This window comes from Lepidochelys kempii, chromosome 7 (assembly GCF_965140265.1).
Source record: "Lepidochelys kempii isolate rLepKem1 chromosome 7, rLepKem1.hap2, whole genome shotgun sequence".
Classification (NCBI taxonomy): domain Eukaryota; kingdom Metazoa; phylum Chordata; order Testudines; family Cheloniidae; genus Lepidochelys; species Lepidochelys kempii.
In genome coordinates, this window is record NC_133262.1 from 59,841,440 (window position 1) to 59,862,610 (window position 21,171).

Consider the following 21,171-nt stretch of genomic DNA (forward strand, 5'->3'; position numbering starts at 1 on the left):
ACGGGCCCGGGTTCCCCCCAAACCTCCCAACTCCCGATCAGACACAGGAGGAGTTGACCTAGACTGTGGGTTCATGAAAACAGCGAAACTGAGGGCTGCCGTGAATCTCCGAGGCGAGCAAATCTGCCAGTAAGCACAAGACCAACTAAGGTAGAGGAGGAACTTTGTCACACTACTCAACGCTATTCTAAGAGCGGTGCACATTCACTGCTGACCTGGGACTTGATCCTACAATAGTCAAATCAATGCGAGGTTTCCCAACGACATTAATAGAAGCAAGTTTTGGACACCAGCACAAAAACAGAAAAGAAAAAAAGATGACAGCCAGGGTGTCTTCTGATCTTTTAAATTCCCAAGGAGAAAACATGAAAATGTTTGCCAACTTGGTACGTAACAAAAAAGATTATGTATGTAGCAGACTTTGAGCTTATAAACAAAGGTGTGCTTTTTAAAAATCACAATTTTATTTCTTTTTTTAAAAAACACACTGCTTTCCCCCCAATGATTCAGATGAACATCTGATAAGCCACAAATCACTTTCTGTAAAATAAATAAATAAAAAATTTATAACTGATCCCTATATAGCTGAAGACATGACATAACCCCCCCCACAACCTCTTCCAGTTCAACCTACTTTAGATTTTCTACTCTTTGAACATTATCTACCGACATAGGTGTAACATATGCAACTGTTAAAATAAAAGTAGAAATTAGCTCCTTTATTCACATAACATGAACTCTTTTTATAATATTCTGTATTACAGAAGCAGTAGTATTCCTACGTAGATTCACACACACAACTTAACTTCACCTGATTCATTCCTAGTATTCTGTAACTGTGTGTTCTAGATGCTCAGTAATGGCCTATCGCAGAATATTGTAGAAATCTCTACCCAAACACTTAAGACAAATCATCTCGGGCGATTTCAAATTAAAAGCTTGTAAAATATGTAACCTCTCCTAGTTTTTGCAATTAATAGGGTATGTCTGCAATTAGCCTGACTTACAGAATGCTACACTGTTGTCATTAAAAGATGTTTTGTGAAAGTGCTGCTGTTATTATGGAGGCTCAGGAGACCAATCCCTCCTAGAGGGCAAACAGTGGACTGGTAGAAAAACAACAGCCATAAATCACATTGTCAGATAGCAGAGAGAACAGGAGTGAAACATAGGCACATGAAGGCCATTCACTAAACACAGCACAGCAGATTCCTAGTCAGGATTTACTGAACCTGTAATTAATTAAAATTTCCTTCAAGCTAAATCTTTAATAAACAAGGATTTGTGCTGACAAAGAAGAAAAACACAGCAAACACAATTTTAACAATGCATACTACAACATTTATTACCTATCATTTCAACGTATCTAGTGGATACTTGAGAGGGTGTATGGTGTAAGTTACAGCTCTTAACATAATTTAAAAGGAAGAGGGTTTTCACAGATTTCAGTGTTAAATTTTTATGTATTCTGTTCTGATACTGTAGCATTTCAGAATTCATGCTACTTTATCAGCTGGTGTATTTTTAGTCTTTAGTTTGCAATCTGCTCACAATACTCTCTATTTTGCTTAAATTAAGATGTACTTAATAGCAATGTTTGCTTTACTGGAATGTCTCAGGGAACCGATTTAGACTAATGATAAGCAGCAGTCATTGCCATGCACTAACTGGGACAGCATTAGAATAAGTTTTGCTTAATGGGGACAAATTCATCCAATGCCTAAGGGTTAAGCAGTGGTTAATTAGGCTTGAAATTCTGAGTTCTGGTATTAAGAGAGACAGCGTCAAGAAACAATGACAAAATGAAAACCTTTTTAAAAAAAATCTTGCATTTTTATTCAGAAAAGTATTTTCTGCCTTCAGACTTGAAACAATGATGTTTTTTCCTAAATCAGGGTGAAATACTGATTGTCCAGGGCCCCCCAATTCAGATTGGTCTAGTGTCCACTACAGGGCAGCATTCTGACAAGCAGCAACCCGTTTTTTTGGGCCATGTCCTATTTCTGATTATGAGCACCAGAGAAACACCTCTAACTAAACACATTCTTCCTTCCTGCTGAATATTTAAGTGTTATATTGCATGGGTTTGCTGTGATACAACCTATGTATGTGAATAAAAAAAAATCTGAACAAAACCAGACCATGAACAATCACACCAGTAAATATTGAGCCTGGTGGAAAGAAAGGTATTTCTTTTTTGAAGAGACAATTTAAGAGTGAAACTATACTGCAGTTAACCATTTCTATGGATTGTGTCTTTTTCCTTTGCAGTGCAAGGTGCCTTTGGTTTGGTTTGTTTTCTGAACAAATATTTATTTATAAATAGAGCAAAAATTGCTTATGGGTACACTGCAGAGACACATTAGCAGTACTTTGATTTCAAAGTCTGGCACTGCATGGTAAATTGTCATGTCAGAATCTGCCTGCCTTTCTGTCTTGGAGGACATATAGCCATGCTCCTGTGCACTTATAACTGGGCTATTCTGCTCTTCAACTGCCTCAAACTGACTAGACATACAAAGATGACTGCAACTTTAACAACAGGCTGTGCTTCAACCTGTGCGCGGGTGCTCTAGTTACTCACATCTGGTCTACATTACACAATTATGTTTATGTAAAGTAGCTTATGTCGACCTAATTATGTCAACGTCTACACTACAGCCTTGCTTCTGCCGATGTAAATGCCCTACTCCACCTCCACAAGAGGCATAGGGCTTATGTCGGTGTAGTTAGCGCAAGACAGTGTCTGTGTAGATACTTCGTTATTTACATTGGCTGATTGCTGTCTTGTCAATTTCACAGCAGGTGCCATGAAACTGACAAGAAAGCTAGGCAGCTAGAGCCCAGGTGCCCCCTGCTCCCAGCTGGGAGCCGAGGCGAGAAGCTTGGGCACCCTTCTACGCACCCGCTCCCCATCGGGAGCTGGGGCAGTTGGACCCCGTTCCCCAGGGCCGAGAGCTGTGGGAGGCTTCCCCTCCCTACCCTGACTCCCAGGGGGGAATGGGGAAGTGAGAAGCCCTAGGCAGCTTCCCCTGGCTCCCAGCAGAGAACGGGGCACTCTGTCGGGAGCCTGGGAGGCAGCTGGGCTTCTGGCAGGGAGCTGCTAGCAGAGCTGAGATACCAGGCTCTAACAGCTCCCCACACTGCCCCTCTTAGGTTGGTGGAAGCGCTCCTGATGAGAATATGCACAACTGACCCAAGAAGGGTAGTGTGGACATGCATCACCGCAGTAATTACTGAGTGTAGTGTAGACATACCCTCAGAATTTTGTTGGGTGAGGAAGGTCTTTCCAACCCTCTTCTTTTCCCAGTGATGAAGTGCACTACTGGAAAGCTTTATGCTCCACTTTTATAATGGTGGTGGTGGTAAAGAAAAAACAAGTTAATCTCCCATAGCTTCAAAAACATATATTATCCCTGGGTGAGAGGAATACAGCAGATTTACAAGACTGATTGGTACAGTTCAAAACTTAGTCACCAGCACTAACAGCTTTTTTTTTTTTTCTTTCTGAACTTCAAATTCTCATCTTGTCATGCCACATAAAAATTCAACAGGAAATGTCTGTTGCGCAGTTTTTAAAGTTTGATGATTGGAGTGATCTGAATTGGACCATTTTGACTTTATAGTTTTTTTGGTCATGTAGTAAGAATCTTTGTGCTGCAAGACCTCTTGTTTGTACATTTTAGTGATTTGCTTAGTTAACTGAACTTGCTCTTGCATTGTTTGTTAAGTCTTGCACATGACTTGGCTCATTTTGCCCCCAAAGTTCCATGCGAGAATGTTCATTGACATTAGGATTTAGCTCATATATTGATATCTTTAAAAAGGAGAACAAAGAAAAAACTTAGGAAATTATAGAGCCATCAGCCTAATTTCAGTACCTGGAAAGATATTGAAACAAAATTATTAAACAAGTCTGAAAGCATCTAGAGGATAATAGGGTCATAAGGAGTACCCAGCTGGAGGGTTACTGGCCTAGTGCATAGGGGGAAGAGCAGTAAATGTGATATATCTTGACTTTAATAAGGCTTTTGATACAGTTCCACATGATTTGCAGTCTAGATGAAAACTATAAGGTGGGTGCATAATTAGTTGAAAGACTATACTCAGAATAGTTATCAATGGACTTGCTGTGAACATGGGAGGGCGTACCCAGTGGGGCCCCACAGGGGATCAGTCCTAGGTCTGGTAATAGTCAAGATTTGCATTAATGACTTGGATAATGGAGTGCAGAGTCTGCTTATAAAATCTGCAGATGACACCAAGCTGAGAGGTGTTGCAAGCACTTTGGAGGACAGGATTAGAATTCAGGATGACCTTGACAAATTCGAGAACTGGTCTGAATTCAACAAGATGAAATTCAATAAAGACTAGTGTAAAGTATTTCACTTAGGAAGGAAAAATCAAATATAACTACAAAATGGGGAACAGCTGGCTAGGTGCCAGTACTGCTGAAAAGGATCTGGGTTTATAATGGATCATAAATTGAACAGGAGTCAACAATGTGATGCAGTTGCAAAAAAGGCTAATATCATTCTGGGCGGTATTAACCGGAGTCCAATGTTTAAGACACAGAAGGTAACTCTCCTACTCTACTCAGCGCTAATGAAGCTTCAGCTAAAGTACTGTGTCTAATTCAGGGTGCAATGCTTTAGAAAAGATGTGGATACGCTGGAAAGAGTCCAGAGGAGAGCAACAAAAATGATAAAAACATTAGAAAACCTGACCTATGAGGAAATGTTGAAGAAACTGGGCTTGTTTAGCCTTTGAGAAAAGAAGACTGAGAAGAGACCTGATAACAGTCTCCAAATATGTTAAGGGCTGTTATAAAGAGGATGGTGATCAATTGTTCTCAGTGTCCTCTAAAGGAAACAAAAAGTAACAGGCTTAAATCTGCAGCAAGAAAGATTTAGATTAGATATTGGGAAAAACTCTTTAACAGCAAGGGTAGTTAAACACTGGAAAAGGCTTCCAAAGGAGGTTTTGGAATCCCCCATCATTGGAGGTTTTTAAGAATAGGCTGGACAAACATCTTTTAGGGATGGTCTAGGTTTACGTGGTTCTGCCTCAGCGCAGGGGGCTGGACTTGATGACCTCTTGAGGGCCCTTCTAGCTCTTCATTTCTATGGTTCTACAGGGCTGTAAAGTATCATAAGAGCCTGAGCTGACAAGAGACAGAGTTAATGAGACCAGTATTTTATGTTATTCTCTCCTATACAAAGGCCTTATTGTACACCATAAGTGGAACATTATTTATGACATTCAATACGGGGCTTATTTCTTCAGACTTTTTCATCCTGAAAAATTTCAAAGCACTCTACACATCCAGGAATCACTTCACTGATCATTGAAATGAAGCTCTTTCTAGGATGAGATACCATAGCACACAACATTCCATAGCAGGCTAGGGCAGGAATACTATATCTAGTTCAAACTGCAGGTTGAATTCAGCAAGGAGGATGTAACTATCCAAATTTGACTTTTACTTGGACTCCAGGGTTATCACCCTTTATCGTCACAAAACGACCATGGTATCGTCAATGATTGTAAATGGGAAGACCTCAGTTTTATATTTCAGCCAAATGGTCTCAGAGTTTCTGCTGGGGCTGGAGCAGAGTTAAGGTGGCGTGGGTGACCGTAACTGTACATCACGTTGCTTTCAAGTGTTTAGCTTTTCTGAATGTTAACAGTAACGGATGATTTCTTTTCTTTTCAGCAAAACAACAGTGTTCTTTTGATTAAAAAACAATTTAATTCTCAACTTTCTTGCAAGGCAAAGTCACTGATATATATTTTGAAATCTTAAATCCAGTTTAGTTTCTTTTTCCCCTGAAAATTGAAAGTGGCTGGTAATGTTGCTGAAAGCCCATTTAGGCTCATGGTAACTAAAAGTAAGGAAAAGTGGTCCTAATAATCCAAAAACACTTTAGGATTGTGCCATTAATAGCTATTTGAAAAGCACCCCAATAGTGCAAAAGGTAATGCACCTCAGGCATGGACCAATAATCTATTAATGCACACCATAATGTGGCTTATAGCTGTCATGCAGCGCAATCATAGTTCTGGTGAGAAAGACAAGCAAATTTGGTTAGGCACCAGGAGAGATGCCTAACCATTCTGCTGACTTCGAGGCGGGTAATTGGCACTACAAAAAGGTTTCAGTCATTTTATATCCAGTCTCCATTAGACAATCTCCCTATAGGTTTATGCAATTCAGAACCTTTGACATTTTTATACCTAAGAAATAGCAATAAGACCAGAAGATGGACAGTAGTTAAAAGCAGCACATGGAGCACCGCCTGGCACAGAAGTCACATCAGAGTAGTACTGAGGTTCAGCAATTATGACAGAGATGTTGAGAATAAAACTAAGGGACAAGTATATTTAAAAAAACCTCAGGTCACAGAAAGCCAAAAAGTCTGCTATTTTCTTGAGTGAAACAGGAAACAGTTTGACATTTCACAATTCTCAGAGACTGGAGAGCTTCCACATCTACTCATTGGAACTGGTGGCTCCAGTGTCACTGGACTAAATAAACCTTAACGCATTGCCCAGTACTAGTTCACAGGAAAACAGTCATGGTTACATTTCGATAATGTGCAAAGTGCAACTTGGGGGGAGGGAGGGGAGAGGGGGAATCACAGCTTCAGAGGCACAGTATACCTAGATGTAAAGTGAATACAATTTTTGGGAGGGTTAATGTTTGTAAAACGCTTGGAGATCCCAGGATGCCAGGTAGTACAAGAATAATAGTACGGTGGACCTAGGTATTTTCTCAACTTCTAGTTAAAGAATTCAAGGTTCATTTGAAGATTTATAAAACTCTTGTCCTGTTGCCTCTTCAGTATACTATGCAGTTACTACCATGTCCAAAGGGCCAAGTCAATTCCTACTCAATTTTTTTTTGCCATATAGCTAAATTTTATTCATCAACTGTAGGAGCTGAATACTCTTGGCTTCTTGGGAGTCATTTGCCCCTCTCATGCATCCCAGAGCTCCTCTTACAAGACTACTGTTGTGAATGTTCTTCTGGCCAACGGCAGCTGTCTGCAGCTTCCCCTGGAACTTGTTAACACTTTTCCTGTAACCTCTGGTTAATTCAGAGGAGCCATGAATCACTCTGCAGGCCTAGCCACCACTTCCCGCAGCTCCCATTGGCCGTGAACGGTGAACCATGGCCACTGGGAGCTGCGGGCAGCTGTGCAAAAGTAAGCAAATGGTCTGGCGACCCACCAGTGAATTACCCTGACGAGCTGTGTGCGGCCCATGACCTGCAGGTTGTCCACCACTGCTCCCTCCCAATCAGGGGCAGAGTATGCTACCACTGCAGGGCTCCCAGATCCTGTTTGCCTGAAAAGCAAAAGTATCAAGCTCAAAACTCATGTGTCACATAGTAACACATTATGATATACTGCTATATTAATAAGCCAGTCCTAGAACTGTCAATTAAGAACCAAACACATCTAGGTTGTACTGAGAGAACAGGTAGATTCTGATTTTACTTTTTATCACTTTAATTTCATCTTGAGAGAAAAGCAGTTTTGCTTACTTAATCACAATTTTCATATTTATTTACTGAACTCAGTATTGGCAGCACAAAGGGGCAGCACGATCCCTGAATCAAAATACTATACAATCTGAAAAGATGAACAGCAAACTACATGTAGGTCACAGGTTTCAGAGTAATAGCCGTGTTAGTCTGTATTCGCAAAAAGAAAAGAAGTACTTGTGGCATCTTAGAGACTAACCAATTTATTTGAGCATAAGCTTTCGTGAGCTACAGCTCACTTCATTGGATTTTACGAAGGGATTTAATTTAATCAGACACACAAACTGATCCTTTTTTGGCTATGGAGTAAGTAAGAAAAATTATGGCATATAGCCATGAGAAATGTATATGAGTTTTAGACCATGCGGATTTTCCTTGGCACCCTGGAGTAAGACATTCTCTTTCAGGGCTCCAAGGTGTTGAGTGCCATTATTGTTTTTGATGTGCAGAGCCCACAGCCTATCCTGCTGATCATTATTGTGTTTACTTGTAATTCCCCCCACCCCAGTCTGTCTGTATCCATCTGTTGTTTCTTGTCTTATACTTAAGACTGTAAGTTGCTTGAAGCAGGGAGCACCTTTTTGTTTTCTGTTTGTATAGCACCTACTACAATGGGGTGCTGGTCCATAAGTAAGGTTCCAGGTGCTATGCTAACACACATAATATTTGAAGAGACATTAGCAGAGGATATTTGATTATTCAGATGGTGGGACAGAGCGGGGAGCCCTGAAGTCTTCAGTGTACCTCTCCCCCTGCTTGTGAAAATTCTGTGTAAGTTAGACAGGTTCATTAATTAACAAAAACAGTAAAATAAGTATGTACGATTTAATTTAGAAAAACATGCAAGATATTATTGTGGTCAGTAGACTTTTAGGGCTTGAATGAAGACACACCGAGTTAATTAAGCAACAGGAAGCTATTAGCACATTTCTCAGTGTGCTGTTCACTTTTTGCTGTGTACTGTAACTATATCGATTATTTCATAATATACTTAATCAAATGCAATTAAGAGCCATATCATTGTAATAATATTACAATTCAGTAAATATTTAAAGAGAAATTTAAAAATGGTCTACTGAATTCTGAAAACTCATTTAAGCACCTGAAACTGAAGCCGAAAACAAATCTAAATTTTCCTCTCATTTTCTTTCTGACAAATACCAAATATTGAAACTTCATGTGAAATGGATTTAATCAGTTTGAGAAATGGAATAAAACTTTATAAAATTAAAGGCTACTCCAGAAGTGAAAGAGTAGCAGAGACATTGTCTGAGAAAAAAGATACACTGTCACTGCTCCAAGGAAGTGGGACTCATTGATTTAAACTGAGATAATGACCAAATAAAAATAAGTGGAAGTGTGTCTGTGTGTGTGTAGCTGGAATGAATTAAAGACTGGATCAAGGCTCTTCTGATGCAAGATAGCACGATGGAAGAATTCACCAGTACCACTAGTCTGTACATAAATAGCTTCTTAGATACACTGATCAGCTGCAGAAAAGAAGGCTAATAATTTCATACACTGTTTCCTAATTATATACAAGACAAAGGAAACAATTACACCATGGCCTTGCACAGTGGTGAGCACTTACTTGAGAGCACCTTACCTCTATGGAAATGTACAGAAAAAAGAGTTACTTAAATGATCAAGACTACACTTAACTGAGAGGGAGCTGAAGATACTCAGCACCTTTCTGGATTGAGTCTTCAGACTCAAAAATTTGAAGAGGAGGAATTTATTTGAGCTCACCATGTGGACTTGCATTACACTGCAAAAGTACCTAGAAAGGACTGCATTGATTTAGAAGAGAGCAAAAGGAAAATGTGGACTCCTGGAAATTAAACTAAGATGACAAAAGTTTAGGTTAAAATGCAAGGACAACTCTCTCCCTCCATCAGAGCATGAGCCGTGTTTGGAATTTTTTGCCTCTGGAGGTAGAAGAATCCAATGTGACAAGATTCAAGAAAGACGTGTTGAATATTACATGGACATCACCAACACAATAGGGTGTAAACAGGGTTAGATGACATGGTATGGGAATTTTTGCTCACATGCACATGGTTAAACTAATCCTCAGACATGGGGGTCAAGAAGGATTCCCTTCCCCCAGGGCACATTGGAAGGGGTCTGGGATGGTTTTTAGTATGTTAGAATATTGTCAGCTATGGCATGGTGAACAATAAATTCCATGCGAGAGCAGCAGAATAGCACTACTTACTATGGCAGCATGCATTAATGTTGAGACCAATACACACTTCTTGGTTACAATACTGTTTAGTCATCACTTTTTTTCGCTGGGTTTCCCAGAGAATCTATGCACATCACTGAGAATATTTTAAAGGATAAAACAATTAAAAAACCCTGAAAAGTCAAGCATACACACAAATCTTCAGGAATAATGGATATACAACCCTATGTACTGAGATAACACACACACTTTTCAAATGTTACCTTTTTGTTGGTGTAAGAGCCAGTTTCATGTAGAACTGCAACTCTAAAGGGAGGCCACCAACTATGGAATTCTTTCACCCACTGATGCATCACTGTGGCTGGACACACAATCACTGTTGGGCCCAAACCTTTAAACCTAAAATAAAACATTCAGGAAGAAAACATTAATGTGAAATAAATACGCTATATTAAATGACCCATTAAAATAACCAACAGACACTCAATAGTTCAAGCAGAATACGCGAGCTAAGGACATTGATTGGCTTTCTTTTTTTAAAGCATCTGATGAAAGGGGTAAAGGGTACAGCTACAACAGTTGAACAGTTAATGGATGCATTTATCAATATAAATACAGAAATAGAAAAGCTCCAAACAAAATAGTAAAAGGGCACTGTGGTAAGGCTAATCAGATTTAGGATGCACAAAGTCTCTTTAAAAGAACCGAAAATATCAACTGCCAACAGCTTTGTTACTTGCATGCTGGCTAAAAACAAATGGGGGCTTACATTCTCTCAAGTATCTTATTATACATAATGTGGGTGAGGTAAGGTCTTTTATTGCACCAATTTCTGTTAGTGAAAGAGACAACCTTTCAAGCTCCAGGGAACTCTTCTTCAGGTCTGGGAAGGTAAACAGTGTCACTGCTAAATACAAGGTGGAACAGATAAGGAGTTAACACATGTTGCAAGACACCATTCAAGACGAAGTGGTCAGTCATAGGGCAAAGGAGGGTTAGAGGGTTACAGATTGGTGTAATGAGACATAAAAAGTATCTCTATTGCATACATGATTTTTAGTGTCTAGCACAGTTATGAATTTAAGCTCCCAGGCTCGTCTTTTAAGGTGTTATGCAGGTTTCCTTTCAGAAAAAGGACTGAGAGGTCAGATATGAAAGTGATCTTTTTGTGAAAAAAGTGTTTGCCCACATCATTATACACTAACATTTTGCATTACGTTGGTAATACAGAATATACAGCTTTAAAACCAAAAATACCCAGCGTTCTGACTATTTTTGGGCTCTGTCTTGTATCCTTTTTATTAAAGACACACAATTAGAGCACATTTCATATTCAAGCTCTTTATAAGCAACTACTTCAACACCCTATGAGGCAATATCAAACACCATTTTTAGAAGTGGGGATACTGAGGCAGACAGGCAAAACAATCTGCTGAAATCTACAGAGGAAGTCAGTGTCAGAGCTGGGATTAAAACTTCCCTGGCTCTCAATTCTTTTGTTCACATCTAACCCCCTTCTCTCTCTCTCTCTCTGAGGAAGAGCATACTGTTAGGAACAAACTCCAAGAAGCTATAGTTGAATTCATAGCTATCCTGCTCTTCAGAAGGAAAATACTTTCTCTCTCTCTCTCTTTTTTTTTTTTAAATGAGACACACACAACAGGGTTAGTCCAGGTAGAAACACTGATAGACTATCACAGAGAAGATACAACAGCAGGAAAAATCTCAACACAAAATGATACTGTTTTACTGTTCAAATATTCTCTACCTTGAAACATCAACATGAATAAATAAGTCATCTTTACCACAATCACATACATCTGTGTTTTCAATCTTGCAAAACTGGTGGAAAATCATGTGCATTTCAAGAGGTATTATCTGTGAGAGACTAAAGACAAGTCACTAAACACCTCTAGATTACTGGTAAGTGGCCAGGAAGGAAACAAACTAGAACAGCCACAAACAAAAGATAACAGCATTTCAGAGACTGGGGACATTTTATGAAGGATTCCGGTTATTTAACGTATCGGTTTCCAGAATGACAAGAGATCCTCCCCATTGTAAAGATGGGGAATGGCAGCACAGAGAGATTAAATTACTTGCCCAAGGTCACACAGGAAGTTTGTAGCAGAGTTGAGACTTGAACCCAGGCCTCCCACATCTTAATCTACTGCTCTAACCACTGGACCATCCTTCTTCAGACTGTAAACTCTTCAGGCAGGGACCATGGCTTTTTCTTTTTCTTTTGCTTAAATCTGAAAAGCTCCATGCCAAGTTAACAAAGCGACAGGCTATTCAAATGTTTACTCATAAACAGCAGAACAACACAGGCTCCTCATTATAAACAACCAGTCTCAACTAGTTTAGAATAATCCCTAATTAGTATAATTCTCTGACATTTCTATCACTCTCGTAATCCCTGTCGGATACTGCTAATCCTTTGTCCCCTGTACACTTCAGCAGTTTCTTTAAAACCACATGGGGTAAGCGTTTAGCCAGCCAGCGTGGACAGGCCCAAATAGCATGTTTGACAACTGAAACAGAAAGCTCGACTTGAGCAGCTGAAGTAGTATTTAAAATGGATTCAGAAAACAAGGTACAGCACTTGGGTAGCATTGGCATAAATCCTCTCTGCCAGTGCTACACACTCAAAACTCCAAACCAAAAATCTCCCCAGCGGTGTAAAGTTTGCCACTTTTGGTTTGCAGGGGGTTTGATCAGTTTTGTAATCTGTTCCACTTCACAGGTGTTTGTGACCCACCCACCCTTCCCTGGAAGTTCATTTCAAAGTAACACACTGGTGGAAAAGCTTCTGATCAAAAACATGTAAAACAATGAGTTGAAACTGTGAATCCCTCCCTAGAACTCAGGGGTTCATTTAAAAAAAAAAAAAATCAGTTCAGGTTTGTTCACTGGGTTCACAAACCTGGGCAAAGTTTGGAGGTCTGATATAACCCAAACCCAAGCAAGTTTCACCCAATTTCAAGAGCGTTTAAACACAGTTTAAAAACAAAAAGAGCTAAAACTATGGAAACAAACTGAATCAGAACTCACAAAGAGCTTCTAATGAAGAGAGAGGGAGAGAAGCGCAACCTGGCTCGTTCTTTGGCGCTCAAAAGGCCAACATCAAGAGATACGATGTTTTTGTGGGCACTTTCATTCACAATTGATTTAGTTCTTGGGTTAACATACCACAAATTCATAGATATTAAGGTCAGAAGGGACCATTATGATCATCTAGTTCGACCTCCTGCACAACGCAGGCCACAGAATCTCACCCACCCACTCCTGCGAAAAACCTCTCACCTATGTCTGAGCTATTGAAGTCCTCAAATCGTGGTTTAAAGACTTCAAGGAGCAAGTGACCCGTGCCCCATGCTACAGAGGAAGGCGAAAAACCTCCAGGGCCTTTTCCAATCTGCCCTGGAGGAAAATTCCTTCCCAACACCAAATATGGCGATCAGCTAAACCCTGAGCATATGGGCAAGATTCACTAGCCAGATACCCAGGAAAGAATTTTCTGTAGTAACTCAGATCCCACCCCATCTAGCATCCCAACACAGGCCATTGGACCTATTTACTGTGAATAGTTAAAGATCAATTAAGTGCCAAAAGCACGTTATCCCATCATACCATCTCCTCCATAAACTTCTTTTATTGAAGCCTTTTCCCCATAATACGATATTAATGAGAGATCTGAGCAATAATCCAATATACCATACTCTTTCATTATGGATCACAGGATATGAATATTGATGGTTAACTGATTTGAGTCTGCTGCTTATTATTAGCACTGGCTGCAGCACTCAAAGGATTCCTACTGAAGACAGGCAGGTTTTCATGTCTAGCCCCAAATTTCAGGGCTGGCTTTTTGTTTCCCTAGGCTCAATGTGGCATTCTGTTTTGTAAACTTCTAACAGAAATTAGACTGCTCATCAATGATCTAATGAAATCCTACCATCTTCTGATTTGTTCAACTGCAACATAAAAAGCGAGACTTGTAATACAAGCCAAAGTAGTTATCAGATACCTAGTTAATATAAAACTACTGAAAATCTTCAGTGCTGTTAGGACACTACAGACAGTATTGAGAAGGAACTTTGCCTTTAAATATTCATATTCAGTGGATTATCACTCTCAAAATTACCACAGCAGCTAGTTTCTCATGCTTGGTTTCAATTGAGATGAATTGTTTCGGAGGTTTAGAGAAAATCCATTCTAGCTACCTGAGGAGGTCAGAGAGAAAAAAAGGAAAAATATTGACCTGTAAATCTCAGAGGGTTTTAATTATAATAGATTTCTAACTCTTGAATCCACCTCCCAGTGAATTACCAGCCTTGCAAAGTTACTCATTTTCTTCAGACTGGTAGCCATGTTAGTCTGTATCACCAAAACCAACAAGGAGTCCTTGTGGCACCTTAGAGACAAAAAAATTTATTTGGGCATAAGCCCACGAAAACTTATGCCCAAATAAATTTGTTAATTTCTAAGGTGCTACAAGGACTCCTCGTTGTTTACACTTTCTTCACTGGCAGGCAGTGGGTTATCCAGCTGAAAGGATACAGCAGGCCCTCCTGCCTCTAAGGTTGTCTAGACTTTGAGCTGGAGGTGTAATTCCCATGTCAAGGGAATACAATAGTGTAACCATGGCACTGTAAACCGCTATGCTTCTTGAGTAAATACCTGTCTAACACATACTTGGATGGCCAACCCCTCCTGACACCAGAGCTACACTCTATTTTTAACACACTAGCTCAATCAAAACTAGTGAGAATATGTATTCTCGAGCTGGGAATTACATCTCCTCAAACTGTAGACACAGCCTCAGAGAGAAAGTGAAATGCATCAAAATGATATTCAAGACCCATGTGATTAATATAATTATGCCTTAGCAGGCCTGCCGAGGAAAAGCAACAAAAAATGCAGCCAGCCAACTAGCTGACCATTTGGACATGCTTCTCTTGGAGACAGTTTGACTTAATGCATCTGACTGAAGTGAGAGAAAAATCTGGAGGATGTTCTAAGGACCTCAGTACACTCCAGATGAAGGACAAGGGTCCTTTTAACAAAGCGTTTGTGAAGTTTTGCCAAAATCTGCACAGAAAACAGAGCAGGAATGTATCTACCTGCAGCAAATGAAACAGCAGCCAAATATACTCTGATGGATAGGATCTGTAACCAAGAGTGAGAAGGGCAAAGAAGGTTGGTAAACAGTTGTTTGGGAGATAAATAAAATGATCCACAACTAGGTCTTTTCACTGCAGTTCACAAACCTTTTCCAGTTGAAATTATATGTCAAAAGATGCCTTCTGGGAAGCTAGAATCACTTGGACACCTGCTCAGAAACAGCAACCTCTTCAATGTCTACCCTATCAGGAGCCATGCTTATAATATTCCAGGGTATTATGCAGAGAAGGAACATGTTTGTCTGCTCATGCATGCCGAGGTCCTCATTTTGATGCGATCAGCAACTGCCAAGTAAGAACTAATTCTGTGTCAGTCAATCACTACTAGGCCAGAAGAAGTAGGGAGGCAGAGGGACGGTATGGCTTATGCGATGGTCCAAGTACACAGACAAAGGAAGACATTTATGGCCACTATGGTATGAGTCTCTGACTCTGATTTCTTATGTAGTAAATTAGCAGATGTGCCACAGATACTTTCCCAGCCTTTTATCCAGGACCACTCATGATGGTGTATTAGGGTAAGCTCAGTCTGTCTGCAAAATAGTTTTGCCCATCCTTATCAAATAAGTGACATGACATGCAGAAGTATCTTTTAGGGACAGTTTCCAATTCCACCCTGCAGGGCTTTCCAACAAAGGAAGTGAGATGCCCTTCTCCCCTATCGTATTCTCATCAGCGTTCAGTCAATCTGGATCAGATGCACCTCTTGAGATACTAAGGGGTAAAATCCTGGTCCCATTGATGTCAATGGCAAAACTCCCACTGATTTCAATGGGGCCAAGATTTCACTGTAGATCTTCAAAACCCCAAACATCACAAACAGCACAAAATGCTACACTTATCTCCAGGCCATTTATATGAAGTGTGGATTCCTGAAGAGACTTATGCCAGCATTGTCAACCCTTGGTGTCTATAGTTAGGCTCCTGAATCTTTACTTTGTGGAAGCTGGGGTTGCTCTGCACTTCTGAAAATGAGGCAACTTCTATTTAGGGCATAACCTAAGACACCCAATTTGGAAAATTTGGCTTCTAGTGCCCTCATTGCAATGTCCCTCTCTGTGGACTTCCCATCCCATGACTGGAATCAGATATCTGAAAGTACTTTCTACATTGTAAATGCTCTATAGACTTCCCCCAAATAGTGCATCTCAGAGGGAGCCTGTCACCTGGATATGGTGAATCTGTCTTGCTTGTTGCCATGGGGCCTCAAGGGTTTATAGAGGCGACTCATGTAGGGGCCACATTTACCAGGAACATTGGTCCAGCCATTACTGTCTTTATTGAAACCTGATCTCTCTGTCATATCCGTCATGCCAAGTACATACTTCATACTTACAGGACAGGGGACTCTATTCTGGGCCACAGCGACTCTGAAAAAGATTTGTGGGTGATGATGGATAATCAGCTGAACATGAGCTTCCAGTGCAATGCTGTGGCCAGATGGGCTAATAAAATCCTTGGATGAATAGTGGAATCCTGAGGAGTAGAGAGGGTATTTTACCTCTGTATTTGACACTGGTGTGACCACTGCTGGTATACTGTCTCCAGTTCTGGTGTCCACAATTCAAGAAGGATGCTGATAAATTGGAGAGGGTTCAGAGAAAAGCCACAAGAATGATTTAAATATTAGAAAACACACCTGATAGTGACAAACTCAAGGAGTTCTAACTATGTAGCTTAACAAAGAGAAAGTTAAGGGTTGACTTGATCATTGTCTATAAGTACCTACCATGGGGAACAAAATTTGATAATGGGCTCTTCAATTGACCAGAGAACGGTATAACACCATTCAATGGCTGAAAGTTGAAGCCAGACACATTCAGACTGGAAATTAAATGCAAATTTTTAAACAGTGAGACTAATTAACCATTGGTACAATTTATCAAGCGTCATGGTGGATTCGCCATCATTAGCAATTTTAAAAATCAAGACTGGATGTTTCTCTATAGATCTGCTCTAGGAATTATTTTGGGGATGTTCTATTGCCTGTGTTACAGAGGAGGTCAGACTAGATCATCACAGTGATCCCTCCTGGCCTTGGAATCGATTACTCTAACAAGGGGGAAGGAAAACTTGCTTATGTTTCCCAGATCTAACCTTCATCTTGTCCTCATTCAAAGTTCTCCTCAAAACTCATTTTTGCAAAGCCTATCAACTCCAGTTCCCGCAATGAAATGAAACAGATGTAATTACCTTTTTAATAAAAGGACATCACTAACAAGTAACCCATACTGTCATGGCACCTTTTATATCTTGCTCTTCTTGAGAAAGGCAGTATCTCCCCCCGACTTCTGTCACCATTCCCACACTCTCTATAGCTTCAGCCAACTAATAATGTCAACTAAGCTTCAGTGTGTACTTTGTCTTTTTATTTTCCTGTGACACACTATGCTCACTAATGACTGCAATATGAAATAAGAAGAAAGTAGGACAAGCAAGGCTGCTACTTGACTACACTCGTACTCCCCGAGTTGTTAACCCTACTGCAGCTGAACTACTATTAACAACTGTTTAAAACATTTTGAAAAATTACTGTGGGCTACAAAGTTTAAGTAATTACTCAAGGAGAGACCGTGAGTAAGTGGCATGGCTGGGATTAGAATTTGAGGCACGTGGTTGTGTGTGTAGCAGGGTGTTTCCTGACGCCTAGTAGCATGCTTTGCTAGTAAACCCATGCAGATATTTCAGTAATTATGCTACTACGGTATTTTCAGATCTACCACTGCCGCCAACTACCAAGGCCAAAGAGAAAATTCTGGTCAGATCATGTCTACAACATCTGAAATGTGATAGCACCTTGAGCACTCCAAGTATTAGCTGAAGATATCAGTATTTCCTGCTCAGCAAAAGCAAACCGTCTTCAAAAAGAAATTGGGGCATGAACTAGACAGCACTAAAGACAATTAGGTAAACATACTTTTGTTGATATGATATTAGAAAATTGCCACCTGTACTGAAACAGAAGCACTCCTATCTCAACAGAATTTAACATGTTCACTGATGTTGTCTGGAAGGGCACAGGAAAATAAACTACAGGGCTCTGCCAATTGTATAACCTGATGGCAAAGTTCCTCTCTCTGGGGCAGGTCTCTCTCAATCTCTCCTCTTGAAGCTGTTCAACTCTGTATAAAATACTTGAGTAGCCACTAGGGGGTGGGGGCAAAGAGGAAGGGAGGGGAGAGAGAGAAAAAATGACTATAGCCTGGTGGTTAGAATGCTCACCTAGTAGAACAGCTTCAATGGGAGAGACTGAGAAGATGTCTGCCCAGATTACTCTACAGCCCAGAGATTAGGGTACTCTGCTGTGAGGTAGGAGACCCAAGCTCAAATCCTTGTTCCACATCAGGCAGATGGGGAATTTGAACCAGAGTCTCCCATATCTCAAGTGAGTGCTCTAAACACTGGGCTAAAAGTTATAAAGAAAGGCACGGACACCACCATCATCATCTCCTCCCGCTTTGTGAATCTAGACTTTTTAAAAGGCCAGAAACAAAGTGGTTCAGGTCAAATGACATGCTTCGTTTAACTTAAAATTGACTTTTGATTCTCTGAAATTTACCACAATTTTTGGCTTTAGTTCTGGTTGTAGTGAATTTTTTGGAAATCCCAGTGAACCAAAAAAAATCAGTTATTTTCCCACCTCAAGGCTGGGGAAGGAAGCAATGTCCTTTATACTTGTGTCCTCTTCCCAGCTAGTAAAGCTACTTGGGGGTAAAATCGTTCTAGAAAGATGCTATATTTTGTAAGTCATTTTAACAGCATTTATGTCCGTGCTAAGTATTCATTATGCAAAGATTTAATTCAGTTTGAAAATCGCTTTTCATTACTTATTTTCTACTCTTCGTAAATCTATTTAGTAATTTGAGATCCTAAGTTAGAAGGTGCTATAGAACTACAAAGTATTAGTACTATCATGCATGCACTTGGTATTCCAGGATTTAGAAGAATCTTCTTCTGGTAATCTGTCTCATCCACAGATAAGAATAAATTCCTTCTTTAGGTACTACTCAGCAATACATGGAAGGAGTAATAAGGGGTGTGATATGGAAGTCTGGTCAACCTAAAGAATGGCTTTCAGAAGAAGAAACAGATGTAGATTTATCTGTTCTGGTCTTTAAAAAGATTCTGCAAGGATGTTCCATTACCCACGAGAAGCTCTGACTTTCATCCTGAATATGCTTGTTACTTCCTGTAAAGCATTCACCTGGTGTCTTGCCAGAACAAATATTTTAATGTAAAATTTAATAAATGGAACTAAAGGTATTACATCTAATTTAAAATTCCATATTGTGTAAACTATTGATATTAACGTAATTGAGTTTGTAAACAATCCATTTGTGTAAGCTAACCTTAGACATTGTATTGACCCAAAATATCTAGTGTGGCTCATCTGCAACATGAAGCATCAATGCCTGGAATTCATTAAAAGTGTTACATGTTTAATTTTTCCTGCCCTACAGCTCCATTGTCTCGTAAAAAATTTCCTTTGATGTCCCCCACTAAAAGAATTAAAGGAATAATGTAATTGAAATGTCATTAATAATTCACAGGACCCTCCTCCACCAGCAATACATCTGATGAAATATTAATTGAGCTCCACAGACTGACAGTCTGCAGAGGAGCACTTGCCTGTAATTTGAACCACGAGTCCTGATCTTGCTGTAGCTCAGACCTGCCAAGAAGGCAATTATCTGGATGGTCTTGCCCAATCCCATCTCATCTCCCAGAATTCCTCCTGCCTGCTGGCAGTGCAATTCCCAGAGCCACCTAACACCTGTCTGCTGGTACCTACAACAACAAGGAAAAAACATGGCAAATGTTTGATAATACAGATCATAACAGAAAGTACTCATGAAATAATCATTTGGCAAGGTTCTAATACTAGTTACAGTAACATGCTGCATGTGTGTTTTACATAAGTGCTGTATTTACAAGGTCATGCATTTTTGATGCACTTAGACATTATATGTGACAAATTCATTCTTTATGCAATGCTAAAGCATTTCTAATTAAACTGATAGACATGGTAATTACAGGGTATTTTATTTCATGTATTTTAAAAAATACTCTTAGAAGTAACTTGGGAAGCTGCTCTAACATCCACATTTTTATTATCCTTTCAGAAAGGGGAACTTTAACAGGTAGGGGTCTAGTAAGATACACCATTTAGACTTAATTGGAAGGTTAGGTTTGTAATTGGTGATGCATGGGATTTATGCTTCACTACAAGAGGGGTTAGGTTTGTTAAAGCTTGTTTACTTTATATACAACCAGAAATTCATTTAACAGAATTCAGTCTCTTTAAATAAGAAAAAAGCTGACAGATGTCAAAAATATTTTGGAAGGCAAAGAAACAAAGATCTGTCTCAGAGAATAGGATGTAGCAATATGTTACTAGAGGATACCAGTGCACTTACAATTCAAAGTGAAAGACTGGAAACAGAATGAACAGTCACGTAGAATACACCCCAATCTAAACACAGATTAACAAAAGAATGTAAAATGAAAAATCAAGAAGGTCGGATTTGGGAGGCCAAATCGAGACTGATTTTAGGACATGCTTTTTTATAATAATATGTAATAGTGCAAGCAGGAATTATACTAATTAAAGCAGATGCAATTTAAACTGAAAGGACAAGGTGAAAAAAAATGAAGCAAGATAGACTTAAAAATGTAAGTCATTTAAAGGGAAATACCAAGGCGGTTGAAGCATTTGTGTATCTCCAACATGCATATTGAGTGGAGCAGAGGTTGAGTATAGAGGTGTAGCTACTGACAGAATGGGGACAGTTCATACAGTGTACTCTCTTACACTTTCTTTTGTAATTCGGTTTTCCTTCCTTGAGTGAAGAATATTTAGGAACACTCTGGCCTACTAACACTCATGTCTACAAACTCCTTATAAACGACTACTATGGTTTTACTGATCATTACACACATTTGGGATGTGTTTCTTAACTTAGGTATTTAGATGGAAAGCTAAATGAGATAAGAATGAAAAAAGGGATTTGAGAAGATCAAAGAATCATCTAACACCACAAATGTTATCACTTGAGGGATCACATTATAGCATGATGATGCCCCAAATGTATTACAAAAGGATCCCCCTAAACATAACATTTGTAGCGTGAATGGACCCAACATTTTTCAGGAAGGAAAAAGCTAAAAATGAAGAAAGAAAGGTTTGCAGAATTACAGTATTACTAGTTATAACTGGAGTTAGGGACCTCCCCAAAAGCAATAGCAGA

At 39.7% G+C, this 21,171-nt stretch overlaps 1 protein-coding gene across 4 annotated transcripts in view; it reads right to left on the bottom strand.

The window, feature by feature from the left end:
* ERCC6 (ERCC excision repair 6, chromatin remodeling factor) overlaps positions 1-21,171 on the bottom strand; it is an 80,700-nt gene that overhangs the window by 26,243 nt on the left and 33,286 nt on the right. For 3 of the 4 annotated variants that reach the window (XM_073353085.1, XM_073353081.1, XM_073353083.1), the window contains 3 exons: positions 19,553-19,711; positions 16,425-16,499; positions 10,001-10,136 (listed from right to left, as the gene is read on the bottom strand). In XM_073353085.1, the coding sequence (XP_073209186.1) occupies positions 10,001-10,136; positions 16,425-16,499; positions 19,553-19,711 (370 nt within the window). The remainder of the gene's footprint in view (positions 1-10,000; positions 10,137-16,424; positions 16,500-19,552; positions 19,712-21,171) is intronic. The other variant, XM_073353082.1, reaches the window with a different exon arrangement.